Here is a 20,633-nt window from a genome sequence, read left to right as displayed (position 1 = left end):
CTTCTCTTTCCCATTTAGACTTCATGGATCCCACTGTTCTCACTTCCACATTAACCATTCTCAAAGCATCAATGACCAAGACTGAAAAGTTAAAAAGAGTAGCCCCTTTTCCACTGCCTGTGCAGACGGGTATCTAATGCTGTTCTACTACCTCGTTGTTCTGTAAACAAGGTACGACTGCAGAATGGAGGGAAAGAGTTGTCTCACTTTTGGACCGGAAATAGAGGTAGTAACAGCACTGAAACAATGTCTGTATAAACAGGACAGCCAGCAGGACGGGATAATGGGTGGCACAGGTGTGACATTTTGATGAGATGTGCATGCATGCCACCCACTGCAGGAGAATTAAAAAGTAGCTGTTAGCACTTAGCGACTACCTCAAAAAGAAGAATAGCGGCCGAACATGTCTGCAAATTGGGAAAACAATGAGGTCTTGAGGCTCCTTAACCTCCGAGTAGAGGATGAGATCAGATCAGCCGCCATATATCAGACTGTAAATGATGCTGCCATCCTTTGGTTCTGTGTAAAAATGCAAAGGTGGTATGAAGAAGCCGTACTGTGGTGTGATCTCTGTGTAAAAAGGACTCGTGATAATATGTGAATATGTTATCTATGCCTGTAACAGTGACAGGCATAGATAACAGTTAACAGTTGTGACAGCTTCTGACCTGCATTAGCAGAGGCACCAAGTGCATTACCAGATGACTGGAAATAGTGGAAGGTAAATCTTTAGGGACATCTAGGCTTTACAGCCCTACCTACCCTGAATATCCGCTAAACACAGCAACACAGAATGGACAAATATTTATACAACATGCACGTAATCTGCTGTTGTGATGTTTGTCAATTGTCTTTTTACTGTTTCAGAGACATCCTGTTTTTATAATGTATAAGAAATAAACTGCAAATAGTTCAAAATGAAGAACATACACACCTCTAAATTGGAAGTTATTTTCAGGTGTTGAACTCATTGTAGGCACACAGGGGCCTCAGTGGAACTAAGCCATTCCACAAGGAGGAGCGGCACTGATGTTAATGGAAGAGGTTATACAATGGGTTGAAGCCAGGCAGTGTATAGAGGTCAGAAAGATGTAGCACAGCTACTTTGTCATAACTAGGAGCAGCCTGGAAAATATGGAGCAATGAGAGCACTTGGCAAGGGCATCTCAAGCAGCATACCAGTATGGTAAAATTAGCACTGGATTACTTTACTAGATTGATTATTTTCATTAAAACACCCCTAACTTTATTCCCACTATACACCATTACACTTTGATTATGAGAAAAGTTTAGCTTACTTCATACTGTAGATTTTGATCTGGGATTTAGGATTGCACCCAGTATCTAAACACACCTTAAGCATCTCAATTCTACAACTCCCCATCCTCTGCCTCTCCACTTCTACTGAGAGACAGATCATTAATGTTTAATAAAGGCTGCAGCTTACTCAGACATACTTCCAGTCAACATATATGCTTGGTCGATGTTTTGTTTTTCACCATTGGCCCAAGTGCAAATGTTGGCTGCTCCTGTCTTTAAAAGCAAATTAAAAAACATGTGCAGTCAGATAAGGAGGACAGACACAGAGATAATTAAGGAGTATAACTGGATAACAGCAAGTATTGTTGTAATATTGGCAACAATAGCCAGCATTGTTCCAAACAGACAGGATGTGTGTAAGAACTGGTTTACCATATTCATGAAGAGGTCACAATACGACAGCAGACATCTACGTCAGGATAATAAGTTGCCTGACTTGTGAACCAAGGGAAACAAGTTTAATGTGAAAATAAAGTGCCTAGGAAAATATTAATGTTGACCATACAGTGGTCTTAGATCTTTAAGCCTTATGGATGTGTTAAAACAGGTCATTTATGATAGAAAAATTTCTTTCCCATCTTTGGTGTTATACAATTTTCAAGGTGAAACCAAAAATACTGTTTATCGTTCATGCAAGGGAAGCTTTTAAAAAGCTAACTGCACATAAAATGAAAACAACATGAGCTGTAGTGGTAGGCTGAATGTGATGTAATGCTCTGTCTACGATTAATTATCCTCCCTCAAAACGATCCCAATAACTGGATAGGTGACTGGAGGATTCAAGTAATTATCGGCTGTAAAAACATGTTCGTACAACTTAATAATCTTTTAAGGTCCAAATACATTTAACAAGCTTCTACATGCCAGCTCTGTGGCAGGTGTCTATTTCATCTCTACAGAATCAGGCGTGTCCAAACAGACTCAACATTAGAGAGGCTGACAGAGCCACTGAGATTAATATATACACAGGCACAGCCACACATAAACACACTGTGATATACTAACACACTGTATATGAACACATGCACAAATACTACATGCACAGACAGTGTCCTGACAGCTGCTAACCAACATGTGACACAGGTTGGTTATTTTTACAACTGTGAACTATTACGCTATGTGTGCTGTAAGAAATTTGGTGTTGCATGTTCGTGTGAATGTGTTTTTGAACATGCAATATGCAAGAACGACTCTGGTAGTTTTTCCCTCAGACAGCGGTTTTCAAGGTCAGATTCTGGGGTTTAAAGATGTGTCAAAGGAAGCCTCAAACAAGCCATCTACTTATGTCTGTAAAACATGCTAGAATGCTAAGCCGTCTACCCAGGAAGGGATGTCTGCATACCAGTAACTTACCATAGTCTCCTAACCTTTGGTAGGTCATAATAGTTTTCATCTTTATCAAAGTTAAAAACCTTTGAGGATATACTCTTACATTCCTGTCTGCTTTTAATTCCAACAATATGCAAGTCTTGGAAAGGGTCAAAATTGCATTACTGTGTTATTTTTAACATCTGCTCTGTTGTATGGAATGACCTCATCTCCCTCTGTAGCCTGGTTGCCATCAGCTGTTTCAGCGTGGCTGACTCGAAAAGAAATCTCACCACTCACCCACTATGTCACTCTCACACTCCCTTGGTGAATGGAATACCACAAAGAGGTAGCACTGGTATACTGTATGAACACAGAAACACGTGTGCACACGCAAGCTAAAAAGAGACACGCACGCGGGCACACAGAAACAGACGCATACACAAACCCATTATGCGCAGAAGGAAACTATGACGAAAGTATAATTTGATGCAAAGCAGAGGGACAGAGGGGATCTACATGAAATGGCGCTGGATGAAACAAGAGAAAGGATTATTCTTTTGCCTTCTCTGTTCGTCTGTTCTCTCTTTATCTCTTTCTCTGTCCATGGATTCAATAGCGCTTTGTCTAATTTTTCACCAATGACGAGTTCAGTTTCAAGTTTTCAGAGGGAAAAATTATGGCTCAGACTGCCTGGCTTTGTGTCAGCCAACAGCCAAAAAAGCTGAAATGAAGATCATGAAATACTGTGTCGTGTTTCAAAGCTATCAGTCTGGGTAATGTGCAAAATATTAGGTTTGTTTGTTTGCCAGTAAAATTAACTTGCATGTCCTCATGATAAATGTTCAGTATTTAACAAAAAAGTCTTTAGGTACGAGACAAGTATTGCAGAGTGACGCTTATGTAGAATACACTTGTCTTCTACATAAAGTTGTTCCCTGTACTTAAATTTAATGGATAAACCTAGCAGGGGAGGGAAACATATTAGATCTTAGAAACATCATGGTTCTCTCTTAAAACAGCTGAGCGCTGAAGTCACACTTTGGAGAGGTAATAATGAGGTAAAGACATTACTGACACAATGTGATGTGAATCAATGTGAGCCATTCTGCTCATTTAACTTAATTAGTTTAACCAAGATAAATAAACTAGGTTCAGCGAGTGCACTCTGCTAAAAACATGTCTTTAATCTCACAAAAGCTTTACACTGTGCACTATGATGAAAGCTATTGTTATGGATATGCACAGATTCTGCTTAGGACATGTAAAACATGAGGGTAAATGCATAACTGTGCCGTTTCCATTTTAGACTCAAACCAAGCATATTCAGGGTGGCCATATGCATCTAAAGCAAGAGTAGTTTTGTAATTGAATGATAGCACCCTCAATTGAAAGCAAAGTGAATGAAAGAACTAAAGATCCGCTGCCCTTTTGCCAGGAGCATCACATTTTTCCTTTCAGCGAATTCACAGCCTACTCTTGATAACAGCTTGTTTGTCAGTCTCCTGGACACTGTTCCATGTGGCCTGATGTCTGACTACCTCTATCAGGTCAGACCCAAAACATGTTTAATCATTAACCTTTAAATCAAATAGAACTATTAGACCTATTAGAGCTGGCACTGTCACACTGCTGTAAGGCAGACACAACTCGAGTGCCCTGATGTATTTGTGCAAACAGTACATGGTGGATACAGGCATGAGTCTTACGTAATGTTTTCACCTCTGCAGACAGGGTCAAGGTTAGAAAATAGATAGAACTGTGAGAAAGATACAGGGCCAGAGGGTAAAGAAGGTCAAAGAAAAGGTGATTCGAAGACAGCGACAGAAGTAAAGGCTGCAAAAAGTTACTACAGTGTGTGAGAGACTTCCGGGAATACACAAACATTTCAGGGAAATTCAGTTATACAGGTAATGAGTGAGACGATTGGCGTGAAGACAGCAAACAAATAACATTTAAACACAGCTGAGAATGTGGTCTAATCTTCTGTCACAACAATCGCTAAAGGCTGACAACTTTGAAAATGTTTAGTCTAAAAATTCAACAAACTCCCATCATGGGCAAATTTAAAAAAGGGTTAAACATTTCTTAAAAATCTTCATTGTTGATAAGACACATGCAACACAAAGCACAATAATGAAAAAGGCTCTCTGTTTAAACAAGATCTTTCACGTTTTAGTCTTCCAAGAATGCTTTACATTTATTTTTTTTATTGGTAATATTTTGGTTTGTCCCACATCTGTGCAAATGCTGGTTTCTCAGTTTCACAGAACAAACATTATTCAGAGGCTTGGAGCTAATGTTTATTGTAAACTTTCCTTAATGATTAACCATTGCATGCTCAGGGCACTTCTTGAGCTACTTGCTGTTGACAACCAGTGTTTTAGACCACATTAAAAACATGTCTGATCCATTTGGAAAATACATGGAATAGCCAACGCTAAGCTTTCTGTACTACACACCTACAGCTAAAGCAAACAAAGCTGCAAATACAAAAGAGAGAGGCAGAGTACAAACAACTGGATGAATAAATGTCCTCAGGGAAAGGGCAGCTTCGTTTCGAGGGAAACTGAATTTGTATGAAAATGTAAAGTAAACCCTTACATTCTAAGAATAGCGTGAAGAATAATTTGTCAGGCAACACATGAAGAATAAAAGCTGTGCACATTTGCACAGAAGTTCAAAAATGTAGCTGGAAAACAAGAAGAAACGTGAGGCAGTGGGGAGATGCCAGAGCACACTTCAATGTACTTTATCAGACCGAGACAACAAAGCAAAGTGAGTCCTTTGTGCGTGGAGAAAGTCCAAATCTGAACAGACCACAACAGAGCCCAGCGAAACAGGTGGTTTCGGCTAATCCTCTGTCTCTGTGTGTGTCTGTGAATGTACATGAACACATCTGAATGTGTACAGGTGTGTGAGAATCTATGGTTATGAGTGCGTAGCTCTCTATTTATTCGTGTATACTGCTGTACGTAATTATATGTGTGAGTTCTACCAAAGCAAGCAGATCCAGTCTGCTGTGTCTGTGTTCACTGTCAGCTCCAGTAGACTCTGAATAATAGAGCACAACAGAGGAAAAGAAAAGGCTTTGTCTGGAAACTTAAGTCTTTCTTTCTTTCTTTTATTCAGTCATTCTCCACTTGGCATTCCAGTTATTTTATTTCACTCAACTGTAAACCTGTAAGCCGGACTTTACCTTTACAATTCTTCACAATAACAAGAAACGTATGCAATCAGCGTGAGTTTATTTTGGTAATACGCATTAATTCTTGCATCTTAATCCTCATTTCTTAACCCTAACTATCCTCTGATTGGGTGTTCTCAACCTGGTCCATGTACTGCAAAAACTGTCCCAACGCTGCAATTTTGCAGGATTCTTCTCCTCTGCTCATGTTTATGAATACATCTGGCTTTCATACATCAGTTCAAATAAATCACTTAAACAAATGCAGGAACACAAACAGCATGCTGATAATTATATGAAGCTACAGTCTTTTGTTGGCCTGTTTCCCAAACTCAGCTGAAGATTTTTACTACGCCACAGTGCTTAGCTCATGCAATGAGCATTTACTGAAGTTTACACTGGGAGATTGTTTCACAACCCAGAGCGTTTTGTATGAAACAACCATCGCTATAGTGCTGACACAAATTTTTCACCTTAAATCAACAGGCATATTTTAATCAAAGACCACTTGCATTATTGTTAAGATTATAATGTTGTGGTTAGGTTGTTGCCTGTTAGGTATTTTACAAGAAGAAGAGTTAACAGAATAAAGCACAGAGGTTATGTGATTCTGCACAATTGATTATTTCCAATGGTCAGCTAGCTTCATCTGAATCAACAGATGACACAATGACTGAATATTACTTACACAGCTGCTGAGCAGGCACGAGAGAGAACAATCCCAACAGCCTGTCAACACTGATAATGACATTGCATGAGTAACATTCTAATTTAATAACACTGGAACTAATCATTTTTGCCAGGAAGATACGAAAAAAGTTGTGAATAGACCATAGACCATAGTTGAGACCCAGTAGATGTTTATGAATTCAAAGAGAAATCTTGGCAAAAGGTCAGCCTCTGTGAATAAGGCGTTTTCCTGTTATTTTAGTCTCTTAATAGCCTAAATTTAATGAAATCATGAGGTATTTCAGAAGAGCTTGAACCTTCCATGCATATATTTAACCTGTGACGACAATTAAACAACTGTATTGGTAAGGCGCAGATACTGGTGTCAGAAATGGAAAAAGTCCTGTGTTGAGTTGGTATTCAGGACTAGAAATATATTCAAGGACTGAAGAGAAAACATCAGATGCACTATTGGTATAAAGACAGATGTATCAAGTTCATGTCTTGCTTGGGGTTACCTATATGATAACTGCAAAAGAATGTTTAATTAGGAGTTAATCATGTCCAGATTTTATTTTGATTGGGAACTGAGTGAGTCAGATTTCTTAAAAGCCAACACAGCACAACATTGCAGTCTAAGGTTCATCTTTTGAGCAGACTCACTTCTGTTAATGTGTCTTTCAATCACGCTACTTCAATGATAACACTGATAAAAGAGTTCTGGAGAAACTTTCATCTTAACACTATAAACATAACCGCTGTTACATATCAAAGTCTTCTGAGTTTAGTGATCAGCCCTTGAATTTTTATGAGCTACCATCACTGCCAATATCTGCAAAACTATAAGACAGTACAACCATTTACAAAGGCGGCCCAAAGCCTTGTTCTCCTGATTAAGCGACTAAACAACCTTTGACACGTGCATGGTCAAGTCTCTGGTTACTTTCATGTTTGTGTGCCTTTATTTTTATTATAAGAATGTTTACAGTAGGCTGTCTGTGTGGTGTGGTGGTAGAGAGAAGAAGGGCTGTTTCCTTTTTTACTTTAGCCCCATAACACACACACATAGACACTTTTGATCCGCAAACACCTGATTTCCACGCTGTCACCATGGTGATGGCTGTGTGAAGAAGGTTAGGACTTGGAGTCACACACAAGGACAAGAAGCAACAAGATGGAGAAAGATAGACAGAATCAAAGAAAGAAGTCATCATCTGTGTGTGTATAATGTGTCCTCAGCATGATGAGCAAACAGAAAACAGTGTGTCGGTCAGTCCATCCTTTATCTGATCTAGACACAAAACCACGCAGATGATCTTAAACATCAAAGCTACTGTAGCAAGCACACACACAGAGACACATGCGGGCCGTGATGTCTTCAGAAAGTATTCCTTGCTCTTCTGCTTTGTAGGCGAACAATACAGTAAGCTGATATCTTCACAGAGGAGAGGCGGATACCTCGGGCATGTCTGGAGGTTCATTACATGTACATAACTGTTTTGTAGATACAGTAGATTCCAACAGAGCACTTTGGTTTGGTGACAAATGACTCCTCAGTAAATTAGACTCCAGAGATCAAGTTCTCAAAAAGATTTTTCTTTTGCAAAGAGATATTGTGGCCTGTTGTGGGAGCTGACCTAAAATTCAGTGCAATTTTTCTTGCCTCTGAGCTACCAGAAACTGGAAAAAACTATATTGCTAGCATCTTTAAAATGAGTTAACTTTAGTAATAAGGAAAAAACTTTCTTTCAGACTCACTCTCCTGCCTTCAAGCAACTGTTTAGGGGGCCCCTAAATAAGCTCAATACATCAAAACAAGAAAGCAAACAAATTAAAAAAAAACTCTGACATCCTTACTTGATAGTAAAGTTACTCTCTCTACAACACATGTTGGTCATTACAGCAGCTGTCAGAGCATATGTGTGTTCCCATGTGCGTGCGTGTTTGTGTGTGATGGGGCTGCTGTTAGATCTATTAGATGTAAAACTAGTATTTTCTCCAGACATTTGAACTACTGCAAATAATAAATCAAGCTGAGGGGTGTTATGGGCACTGAACCAGTCAAAAAAGCATTACAAATTCCATTATTTAAAGATAAAGAATAATACAGATAAGAAGATAAAGATACACATATCAAAAACCATTAAGGTGTCAAAGCATTCATAAGCTCGTACAGAATGTGATAAGCTAAATAAAAGGCTTACAGGCATAAGTGGCGGAGAGAAATATGGTGCCCTACAATGTGCCTCACCAATCTGAGGTATAGGGTTTAATATAAACATTTTAGGAATGTGAAAAGATACAGCTGGAACCTTAATGGAAAATATCATCTATAATCCAGGTAGTCAAACTTATTATATTACCCGGGTACAATTATCATGTGGACAGGTTATGCATCTGTGCATCTACAGATAGCAACATGTCAGCCAACAGTGCATTATATCACATTATCCATGCTTGCCTCTATGCTGAAGAGCTCCAGTGTATAGCCAAGCCTGAGCAACAGAGGACAAAAACGATAAGGGTGTTATGCGATACTGCTACGCTAAGATACAATACGTAGAGAGAATGGAGAGAGAAAGTGATGAAAGAGCAGATGAGAGATGACGCAACTCTCTTCAGCTGACTGAATCTGACTCCTTCGCAGCAAACATTTATACTGTGTGTCTTAGACAGAGAAAGAGAAAGAGGGAGAGAGAGAATGATGACTCCCTGTGCTCCCCCATCTCTCTCCCCCCTCTCTTGCTCTCTGCAGTGAGTGAGATGATAAATGTGTGTGTCTGTCTCAGTACCTATTAATAGTATTAATAGTATGAAGCAGGGCTGGAGGTGTCAAAGCTAGAGAGGGATGAGATCTCTCACTCTCCCTCTTTCCCTCTTATGCGCACACAGAGTTGAAGTAAACTCCACCGGAGAGTCCAGATGTAGCAGAGGTGGAGTGTATGTGGGGGGTGGCAGGGTAAAGAGCAGGGGAAAAGGGGGGGGTAGAGGTCGAAGACAAAGCCAGCAGCCGAGCTTCAAACAGCATAGTGACGGATTTACTACCCATACGATAAAGCAAACAACCCACAGAACTTCTCAGCACAGTGGGGTGAAAGACTTGACTTGCATAGTAGGGCTACACAGACAAACATACTGACACATAGGTGCCCAGACACACATACCATTAAACAGAGTTAACCTATCAGCACTGTGCTACACAGTGTCCATCAAGACTGAAAATGACAGATCCCTTGAAGGGATCAGAAAAAGATTTTGTGTAGAAAACCAATGTTCATACACTCTAGCCTCTTCTTACCTCGTGAGTTGGTAGCCAGGTCAGCCACTTTCTGAAAGGCATCCAGGAAAGCAGCCACAGCGACCACCGTCGCCCTGGGAGAAAAAAGGAAGACAGCGGTTCAGTATGAAAAAAAAAAACACATCACACTTTGCTGATGTCAAACACTATAAAAAAAATAAAAACTGTACACATAAACGGAGAAAATCCCAGAGCAATAATGATGGCAGAGGCAGCACTTTGAATCATTCAGAGGTTACATAAACACAGGTGGCTGATAAACTGAAGTAATTACATTCAAGTGTTGGCAGGCAGACATAAACTATTCAGATTAAGAAAAACACATATCAGAACTTGTTTTGCTCTGCAAGGCAGAGAAAAAAAAACATCTTTTGCATGTGTATCCACATGTGCTGCACTTACGATAATGAAGCTTACATCAACCCTGATAATGTGAAAATTTAAGTATGTTTGATAGTGTCTGTATGTAATGTGAGTGTGTGAGTAAGTTAAAACCTAATGCCCCATGCCCTGCTGGGCGAGGAATGTCTATGTGATTACTTAGAGACCGCTGGAATCTGTCCGGCTCAGCAAAGCAGCTCTTGAGCTGCGTTTGCTGCACTTACAGGTCAATGGAGGGATCAATGTGGGATCTACCCAGTTCAGCTCTAAAATGGAAAACGGGCCTGTGGGAGGTTAACAACTTATACCTGCATCTCTGTCATCTTGAATGGTTTACCAAATATTTATTGCAGTATAAAATAGTGCTTATACATATCAGACTGGAGAAAGGGCAAAATTCAATCTGTCATAAAAATGTAGTGGAAGCTTGGTGTAAGATTACTTTTTGTTTTACTCATTATAGACACCATCTTGCTGTCTGGCTGCCTGACTGACCAACTGCTTTGCTAGCTGGCAACAGATTGCCTCATTGGCAGGTTAGCTGGCGGCTTTACCTGGCAAATACTGACTTACCTAATTCAGAAACAACAGGGCCTCCCATGATTAAGATCATAGGTATGAAGAGGACGTTCCTTGTGTGTATGTGTGTGCATGTGATTGTATGTGATATCTGATCTCCTTGACAGAGACAAGACAACCTATCAGTCATCATGCATGCTAAAAAAAGAAACACAATTGCTCGGAAATTTTCCAAGGTATAACAGCATGTTCTAACCTTGAGTACCTTATTTGTAAACACTTTCCATGACCAACAGTTCCAAGGGCCAACAAAAACCCATCATGACACAACTTGTGAATTTCCATAAAGACAGATTTCACAACTGCACGAAACAATAGCTTAACACAGGTTGGTGGTGACTCTTAAGTTTGACTTGCAGGTGGAACACAGGTGTTTTTAATTGTTGATATTCCAACACCATTATGCATCTACGTTTCTAAGCTTGCTGTAGCTGCTACTAGCATACCCAACTCTCCAGCCGAACTGTCGGCAGTTGAGCGGCATTCGGACCATGTAGCTGCCAGCCAGCAAAGACAATATTTCTGGCTCTGCTGCATCAGTTTTGATGCCTTTTAAAAACTTTCCATTGTGTGTACGGTATTGTTATACAAGTACAATGCTAAATCCTTGGAGTAGTCTCTTGATGCATGTCATTTGGTGTGCAAGGACACTGGGGCTCCCTGGGGTTCCAATCCAGGACCAGTGCTAACCATACAGCCACTTTGTTGTGAGCTCTTAAAATGACTTGCGTATGGAAAAGATCTCTATATAGACTGAGGGTTTGTTGTGTTTAGTTCCTAATGGTTAGCTGCACAGTACTGTCTCAAGATGTGAAAGTTGTTAGATGCTTCATGGATTTACAGATAACATCTCAGAGGGGCCTCCTACAAGCTTTACAGAAAGGGAAAACAGAGCACAGCTGATTGACTGATAAACAACACTGATACAAACCGTAGTCTGTGGCCTAAATATTCTTCTAGGGACAGCCAAGTCTTAGCATTTAGTCAGTGTTAGAACAGTTACCTCCTTTATCACCCAAAAACTTAATAAACTATTGGCTAATAAGTGCTGTGTTGTTGCAGAGCTGACTAGAAGATCCAAGGGTGTGTCCTGCAAGTGGAAAAAGAAACATACGCACAGGCACACACAGATTCCTTTCTATTTAAAGCCCAGTGAGTGCGGCCACCGGAGCAACCTCCAACTGATATCTGTCTCCACAAATTTATACCATGTACACATTGGTCTGTGGATTAGATTTTACATGCACTGGCAGCAAAGTCTTGTTCAGTCAAGTTTAATTTATTAATCCAAAACAGGTTTGTGCGGGAAGTGGTTTTAACAGAAGCCTGCTTTTACTATCAGAGGCCCCAGCCCACTGAAGCACAATGTGCAGTAGTTTGCAATTACAAGCAGTGATTATCTGCTGTAATCTGTTCCATGCTTTTACAAGGAAAATGCCAAACTATTGAACCGGTTCACTACACTTTCAACTCCTATCAGCACAACCTCAAAGAAGTTGTCAACATAAAGGAAAAACATAGTTTTACATTCCACAGAGAATTGTAAAATAGGCAGCATTGAAAAATAACAAACATTCAAAATCTTTTCTGAATTTTCTGGCTCAATCGACAGTGAAATTAGGTATCCTCTAAATAGATAAATTAATACACTAAAGGCAGAATAACTGGTTTTAATTTTCGCTCTGACAGTTACCCAAAAAGCCTCAAGACATCTGTGGCTGTATGAAAAAAAAATGACCTGACTGCTACCACTGGCCTTAAAATCTGCAAATGCCCCTATCCTGGAGTCAAGACAAATGCCTTTAACATATCTATTCAGCAAGGCCTTGGCCAAGCCTATCCAAACTCCCCATAGACCCTGGTGTAGTACAGCAGCAGAGTGCTCTTTCTGACAATGACACATTCAGCACTGCTGCCCCCATCTATTCTTAGTTCAACAGAAACTGGAATGTGACTGTAATAAATCTGAATCATAGAAAGATGTTGTGTTTAACTCCACTTGTTTGAGGCAAAACATACCACGACTCATTATGAAGATAGTGCTTTGAGTGTGCTTTAGATGTTATATATAGGCTATGTTTGTACTGTATGTCTGTCTGTTAGTCTGCCCACTCCGCAATTAAAGCGTAAGTAATCACATTCCTTTCTGCTTTGTGAAAGATGCAAAAATAAATATATAAATATAAATGTAAGCTGACCCTGTTCTATATTAGAAGTTTACATTCTTCTGGAAGGGATGCAGTGATGTAACCGCTATCTATGAATATGTGCACAGTTCCATATAGCACAAATGAGAGCTCTGCACAGACGCAGATAACATTAGACATTTTCAGTCTGGCATCACTCAATCTAATGTTACAGGCAGAATGGCTACGAGGGGTAAGAGTGATGTTTGGAAGTATTTTGACAAAAATAAACCAAATTTATTTGCAATGTAGTGTCGAGCTTGTGTATCATTGCTAATCTCTACAGTGTGTGCAGCACAGAAAGGTAGGCTTACCTTAACCCTACCTGCATTTTCACTTCGGTGTTCATTATGGACCTTGTTCGTATGTTCAATTTTTTGTGATGGATACAAATTTAATAAATATGGAAATTACTTAAAGTACCCATCACCACAACCCATCCATCTATTAATCTACTTGTCCATTTATCATCTAAATATTTTAAGACTCCATCTCGAACCCAAATAAGATTTACAACCATACAGCTCACTAGCTGAATTTCGAGTTTTGAGGTGGTCTGCTTCTTCACAAAATTAGCATCAGAGGGACGGAGGACTGTGTGTACGCCTAGCTCTGCCACAGCTGCATCAACCATGACCCACCAAACAGACCAAATACTGAAAAGTTAAAAGAGGACTGTGATTAGAAATCAGCTAGGCCATATTCCACCCTGCCCTCTTTCTTCAAAGCTGTTCAGTGCACGTGCACGTGTGTGTGTGTGTGTGTGTGTGTGTGTGTGTGTGATGGCTGCTTAAAACCAGAATGGGCAGAAAAAAAAACACCACATTTGGACCAAAAAATGACAGAACAGGCCCAACACTGTAATTGGTTGATTTCCTAGTTGCTTTGTGAGAGGGGAGCAGAGGGTCTAAATTACAGAGTAGTCTGCCATAGGACGTCATTACACACAGAGACATATGCCGCTACCATTGCTGGCTAGTCACTTATCCAGGCCAAGGAGGGAAGGTGGGTGTGTTTGTGTTTGACTGTGTGTATATGTGTGTGTACGTGTGTGTGTTGCCCAGTCCCCAGGCAGATTACAGAGGTCCTTGGGGGGGGGAGGGGGGGTTATGCTGTAGTCAAAGGGGCTAGTTTGGCCAAAGTTTTAGTGGCTGGAGACAGGCTTTAAAGCAGACAGAAAAAGCCTATTTGTAGGTCACCACGAGCAAACCCAGATAGCACACTCTTATTAGCGCTTCAGCAGCAAGGGCATCGTTACAGCCAGCCATATGCCACAACCACTGCAAGCCTGGAGCAGGGTGTAAGACAACCTCAATCGGGCAAAGGTTAGCCTAAAACACTAAAACATGGTTGTCTTTCTATGAATGACACCCAACTCATCCTGTGAAGAAGTAACTGTGCTTAAAAGTGGTGTGATGCCCTAAAATGAATAGGTCATAGTATAAGACAGTGATCAGAAATTGTAACATATCAATATTAGACAGACGGCAACTTTTCACAAACATCTCCATCATCAAAATGCCACTATCCTATTATAACTGTGGAAAAACATCTCACTGCCATACAGTAGGTTCAACTCACCTTTTCGCCAGTACAATTACTGGTAGATTTGTTCTTTTATCATTGCCCCAGGTGCCCAGACACACGGACACCCTACTGCCAAACAACCAGTCATTAGCAACAAGGCCACAAATACTCCCCCTGAGCTTTAGCATGGCAGGGTCACATATTTAACCCCCGAATGACGGACACACTTGAATAACATATCACCATTAATCAGCCTTAATACTGAGAAAATGGAAGAATGAGACACTGAGTGGTCCCTGGAAAGTATTGTTCAGTCCCCTAGCCTTTATACAACTGTCACTATTAGTCTGTCTCAGGACACGTGGACACTTAAATGGCTAGAGAACTGCCATGCATTGTTAATCAAAGAATAATTTAGACCACAGGACATCCATATTTACAGTGCTTGCTTGACAATAAGCTTTTATTTCAGCTGTCATGAGTTGTTTGTCTCTTGACACGTGGCCACTTAAAACCAACTAGGAGAGGTGACTGGGATTGGCATCCATTGTTAGCTGAGGACTTGGAATAATTTTGGACAGGAGGTGTGCAAATTTACAGCATTAGAAATAAATCAGGCTTAAAGAAGACTAGATGGGGGAGAGGGACACAAAATGACCGCTGGACAGTACTGTTAAGAAATTAGACTTTTATGTGAACTGTCATTACTTGTCTGTCTGAGGACACGTGGCCCATCTTCGGAAGGAAACTTACAATGACGTCTAATGTTAAGGCCCATATACAACACAAAATCAGTTTATGGAATGAGATTATTTGGTTTATAAGGGGGTCATCATGGGTTATCTCAGATGTTGTGCAACAATCACAGTGCCATTTTCCTGAAAAGTTGTGGTTAAGCATCTGTGAATCTATAGTCCATGCAAATTTAGCACAAAATCTTCAGAAAATCTGCAAAAGAGAATCCTGATTAATGTGCATTTATACATTAGAAGTACTGCAAAACTGTAATTTAAGTTTCCTGTATCAATAAAACACACAGAAGCACACAAATGTGTTGTACGTGCACATAAACACGGTCTCACCTGAGCTGCGACTGCAGTTTGCCAGCCTTGTTGATAAAGTCCTCCCAAATAGGGTAGCTGCTCTGTGGGGGAAAAGAGACACAAACACATGACACAATCATCAACACAGATTTCACTGTTCCCACAGTTACGTAACAGCTCGATCAACATGAGGCCACACTGATGCCTCACCTCACCTGCAGGGTTAAGCAGAACTAACCAAGGCTCAGGTTTGCCAATACCTGTAACCCAGTTCTATCACACCCCCCCAAATACATTTTCCATCTTGTTGCCAGTAGACCTGAGGGAGTCTGATTTAAGTTACAGGATGAAATTTTGTTTGGTAGGGTTGATAAGCAAGAGGTTTTGTTTGAACACAGTATAACTTGTTATAACACATTACCTCCAAATTTCCATACAGTTGGTTTTTATTTTGCTCCTATTTGGTTTTCTGCTAACAGGAGAATAGACTTACTGTTCATGTCCTGCTTGTGTTAGGTTGCAAAATGGGTCACAGGCCTCTTTTGAAAGATCCCCACACAACAAGAGCACTATTGCTATGGTATAATGAGCTTTGTTCCCGATGGGACTCTAAATTTACCTAATTCAGGTCCTAGGCTGAAAATAGCTGAAGAGCCTTCTATCAAAGCCATCACAGAGAGAACAAGTGGTCTAATGCATCGAAAAGAGGAGGCTAACGTGGTAGTAAGACAGCACCGGATAAAGTGATGAATATCGCACAAGCACATGTTTGTCACTGATGTGCTACTACTGTCAGGGGTCTGAGGAATGTCATGTTGTGCTGTCAAACATTACACCCAACAACCAACTCAACTCTCTCTACCTTCAGTACCTCTTACTTTCTCTCTCCTGTTATTTGTCTCCTGCTCTCCCTTACATCACTTTGGTTTTTTATGATCTTTGCTCTCTCTGCATGTGACTTATATCTATCTCTGCACAGTCAGTCTACCTCTGTCTCTATAGAGGCGCTGCCTGCTTCAGCACAGATACCAAACACTCCAGCACCATGGCAAAAAAGGTTTCCTCTGCACAGCTCCCATCCTTTCTTGCTCATCTTGTTGACAGCTCCGGTTTAGTGAGCTGTCACTTTATTTTTTGAGTACACAACCCCATCTGTAGCTCTGCAAAAAACAAACCTGGAAATGTGTGATTCTTATGTGCAAACAAAACAAATACACGAAGCATTTGCATATTTCATGGATTGTCTGCCAGCACAGTTACCTGAAAGTTAAAGAGACAGGGGAACCATGAACCACCTAGCCAAGTGTGAGACATGGGAGCTGAGAGAGAAGTGCTGAATGTCTGAGCAGTATTCATAACAAACTTTATGACTCCAGTAGACTCCATGGCTGGCCATTTGACCTACACATGTCAAAGCCTTCAGACCCTGCGGGTAATTTTCTACCCTGACAGCTACATTCCGGAATTCCTTCAGGCAAGTACAACAGCTGGGAAATTGCTAATTGTCTCATCAGCCAAGCTGTAATAGAGATAAGGTTTGTTATCAAAATAAGATGCCCTAGTTTGGAGTGTGATGATTGCCCTACTTAGTCTGTATCCAATGTTGGCTGCTGCATCCACTTCAAAGTGGAACAAGTGAATGTAAAAATGGTTTTCCAGTAGAACAAAATGGAGGGAGTGCAGTCAATTATAAAGTGTTCGCTAGGTGCAACAAAACGAAAGGTTAACATATAGAAAGGCAGAAACACTATCATAAACAACAGCTGAACATATTGTTTTAAAGTAACTCAGCTCTACTCCATTTTGCTTATCAATTTATAACTTAATATAGAGTAATTTGTGTGGGTTTTAGTAGGGTTCAGAGGTCTGACACCGTGTATGGCTAACGGTAGGTTACCGTTGGTTGACCTAACGTTAATTGATTAGCTTAACCGTTGGAGGAAATCCACGTTTACAACTACAGACTGATGTTTGGGAAGTTAACCGGCCGGGATACATAGTTTTTAGGGTCGCTAATCGGCTCTCAGGTAACATAAGTCGTGTCGCAAACTTCATTTGTCTTACCTTCATGTCTGTGATAACAGTTTGGAAGAGTCCTCCAAGCGCGCTGCATTCCTTCTCGATAACAGCCTCCATTTTCAGGACCAACTCCAGTGGTCAGTCCCGACTCGATGAGCCGCTCTCAGTTCGCCACCTCCGCTCTCCAGGAAAACACGGAAAAAAATACTCCAAAAAATATCAACAAAAACAAGCAAACCCGTGTATAAAGATTCTGCTGTTCCGAAATCGACGAACAACAACTTTTAAGTCAGTCAAAGATGTCAAGAAAACACCGCTCGGTCCTGCTGTGGTGCACCGTTTACTTCAAATCAAAAGACGCTGTTGGGACGAAAGGGAAATTTAAATCCCCCTCTCCCCTCCATGCCGCCCCGGTCACACCCATGGCTGGACCGTGGAGATAATCTTTAGCAGTTTGCTAGTCGAAACTAGAAATAATCCAAATGTTAAGGTGGTGCGTTATTCCGTATCTTGACAGGTAAATGCCGACACTCACGGGTGTTCTTGCTGCCTTCTCAACACTGACTGAGTGAGAGAAGAAAAGCAAGACGAGAAACGAACAAGCCTGTCTCAATACAGAAAACACGTACTTCCGGTTTATATTTTACATCAAAATAAAACGTCTAATTGATGAAGGTTTTAAAGTCGCCCTAATGGGAACAGTCTCTGTCATAGAATTGGGACTGAATATAATGGAAATAATGAAATAGCATTTGTCTAACACGGGTGTTAAATCAAACACGAAAAGCTCCATGTTAAACTTTAAATTTAAGTTTTACCTTTTGACATATTTTTATTGTGAAGGAATACCAGCAGGACTTCCGGTGGTATTCTGTTTGACTTGACTCTGTGATGATGGGAGATGCAGAGGTGAGCAGTGAATGAACGAGCACAGGGGACGTAAGGCGCGTTCACGAGTTGCTTTATGTTTTTCACCTGTATTGTATTATATTGTACCACACAGCTAAATGCAAATACTAAATGCATGAACTAGTCTAAATAAGATAACTTGACTTTTTTTTTTTTTTTTTTACTTTTTCCGTGTAACAAGGTATTTCCTTCTTTTTAAATTTCTTGTGTTGAAGGTGCACGAGACAAGCACAATATTGGAAAGCGCCACCAACATTTTTTGTTGATGCCATCGCTTTACTATTTATGTGTAAACATTGGTTAAACATGGTAAAGTTGAGCAGTTGTAGATACCGGGCGACATCCAGTGGCTGACACGAAAATGACAACATAAAATTACTGCAGGGGGTTATAATGTAATATGGTGTAGTATGAATGGTAATGTCATCCAATTATTGAACTAAACAATAGTGAATCAATCATGATGATCGTTTCTGGTGTGGGCTGCATGGGCATTATAACTAGCACTGAGCTTTCTGTCAAAATCTGCCATGTTATCCCTACAAATGTGTAATAACTGTTGCACTCCTCAGCTTTTAAACACAAAAATATTATGTGACATTAATTCACTTAAATACTCTGTGTGCATACATACTGTATACATATTATTTAACACAAGCAATAACCTGTAATGCTGCAGAAATACAGTGTAATGTCTTTAATTAACATTGACATTGTAAACTTATGATAAAAATTGGAGTATTGCAGCATCCTGCCAGCTCCAGCAACACTTTGTGGTGGAAAAATGCCTGTAAACCTGGTTAAATAGTGTATAGATGTGTAGTTAGGGTAAGGAATGCTGACTAGTTGAGTGATTAATGACAACCACAGCTACATCCTCAAGATACATCAACGTCTATATCAAGTATCTCAGTGTGATGTGACAATATGCACAAACATATGCAGTTAAACTTCATTTGTGTTGCTGAATTGATTTGACACACAAGCAGTAAATGTTTCCTGTGCTTAGGTGAAGAAGAAGACATACCTTATTAATCCCTGATGGGAAGTTCCTTTTCTTTTACCTGCCATATACACACAGGCCTAAAATACACACATTTGCACATACAGGACCTATACATGTATTAAATGGAGGGATGTTGGAGATAGGGGACTGCTCAAGGACAGGCGCCCCGAGTGGTTGGGGGCCCAGTGCCTTGCCCAAGGGCACCTCATCAGTGGCCAGGAGGCAAACCTCCAGCTACCAGTCCACACTCCATACTTGGTTTGGTTGGGAACTTTAAACAGCAACCCTTCAGTTCCCATCTCAAGTCCCTGTGGACTGAGCCACTGCTGCCCCCATACTGCATGTTGGAAACAGCTAAAATAGATCAAAGCCTCTGCTGTGGATTCAATTGCTGTTGTTGTCGTTAGAATGTGGTGTTCCCATTGGAGAAAATTTAGAAAATCTTTCTGATATGGGGGTAGACAGAACCCCTACCAGATCTGTAAAAACATTTCTGAATATTATTAGCCAAGTCTTTATACTGTATCTTTTAAGTATCATTCTAGTTATGCCACTGCTAGGCAGACAGGGGTGGAGGCAAGAAAATACTGTATTAAATTTAGAAAGAAACCGTCTCAGTTCCTGTCATAAAAGTCTTTGAACTGTGCAACCTGAGAAATTCTACGAGAAACTATACTACCTGGGACAGTGTTGTAAGCCAGTTTATCTCGGTTCACTTCCTGGGTTTGCTCTCACAAAACCCCTGTGTTGAGCTTGAGTATTTCTGACTCTGGCGCCTCTCAGTGGTAGCATCAAAGAAGACACTGTGGCAGACAGCAACACAAGACAAGTGCACCATTTTTTTCTTCAAAACCTTTATTTCTGTTGTTCTAAAATGCATTTAAATGTCAAAAACAAACAAAAAAAAAACAACAAAAACAAACGAACAAAACAGCAGGTGCCAAAAAACAAAAATTCTTCATTTAAACAATTTTTAAATTAATAAAAGTTAACAGTCTAATGCAAACAGGAGTATATATTAAATACAACTAATAAATCATGTAGCAAGATAGTTAATGATTTGGGTAATTTTATGATTCATTATCACAGTTACAATATGGGTCAAACACTACAAACATACTGTACTATACATGATCCATTAGTACACAAAGATCACTGTTTGAAATATAGTTGCTGACAAAAGCATTTTGACAAAAGCATT

The 20,633-nt window shown here is 40.2% G+C and overlaps 1 protein-coding gene across 9 annotated transcripts in view; it reads right to left on the bottom strand.

The window, feature by feature from the left end:
* Positions 1-18,079, bottom strand: part of LOC117265748 (protein MTSS 1-like) — a 51,000-nt gene extending 32,921 nt beyond the window's left edge. For 5 of the 9 annotated variants that reach the window (XM_033640417.2, XM_033640423.2, XM_033640420.2 and 2 more), the window contains exons 1-3: positions 17,563-17,920; positions 15,538-15,599; positions 9,783-9,856 (exon numbers count right to left, since the gene is read on the bottom strand). In XM_033640417.2, coding sequence (XP_033496308.1) covers positions 9,783-9,856; positions 15,538-15,599; positions 17,563-17,634 — 208 coding nt within the window. In that variant the 5' untranslated portion in view covers positions 17,635-17,920. Of the gene's footprint in view, positions 1-9,782; positions 9,857-15,537; positions 15,600-17,562 lie in introns of all 9 variants that reach the window. The other 4 variants (XM_033640419.2, XM_078171899.1, XM_033640422.2 and 1 more) reach the window with 1 other exon arrangement.
* Positions 18,080-20,633: the final 2,554 nt, after the last annotated feature.

This window comes from Epinephelus lanceolatus, chromosome 10 (assembly GCF_041903045.1).
Source record: "Epinephelus lanceolatus isolate andai-2023 chromosome 10, ASM4190304v1, whole genome shotgun sequence".
Lineage (NCBI taxonomy): Eukaryota > Metazoa > Chordata > Actinopteri > Perciformes > Serranidae > Epinephelus > Epinephelus lanceolatus.
This window is presented reverse-complemented; position numbering and strand designations above follow the sequence as displayed.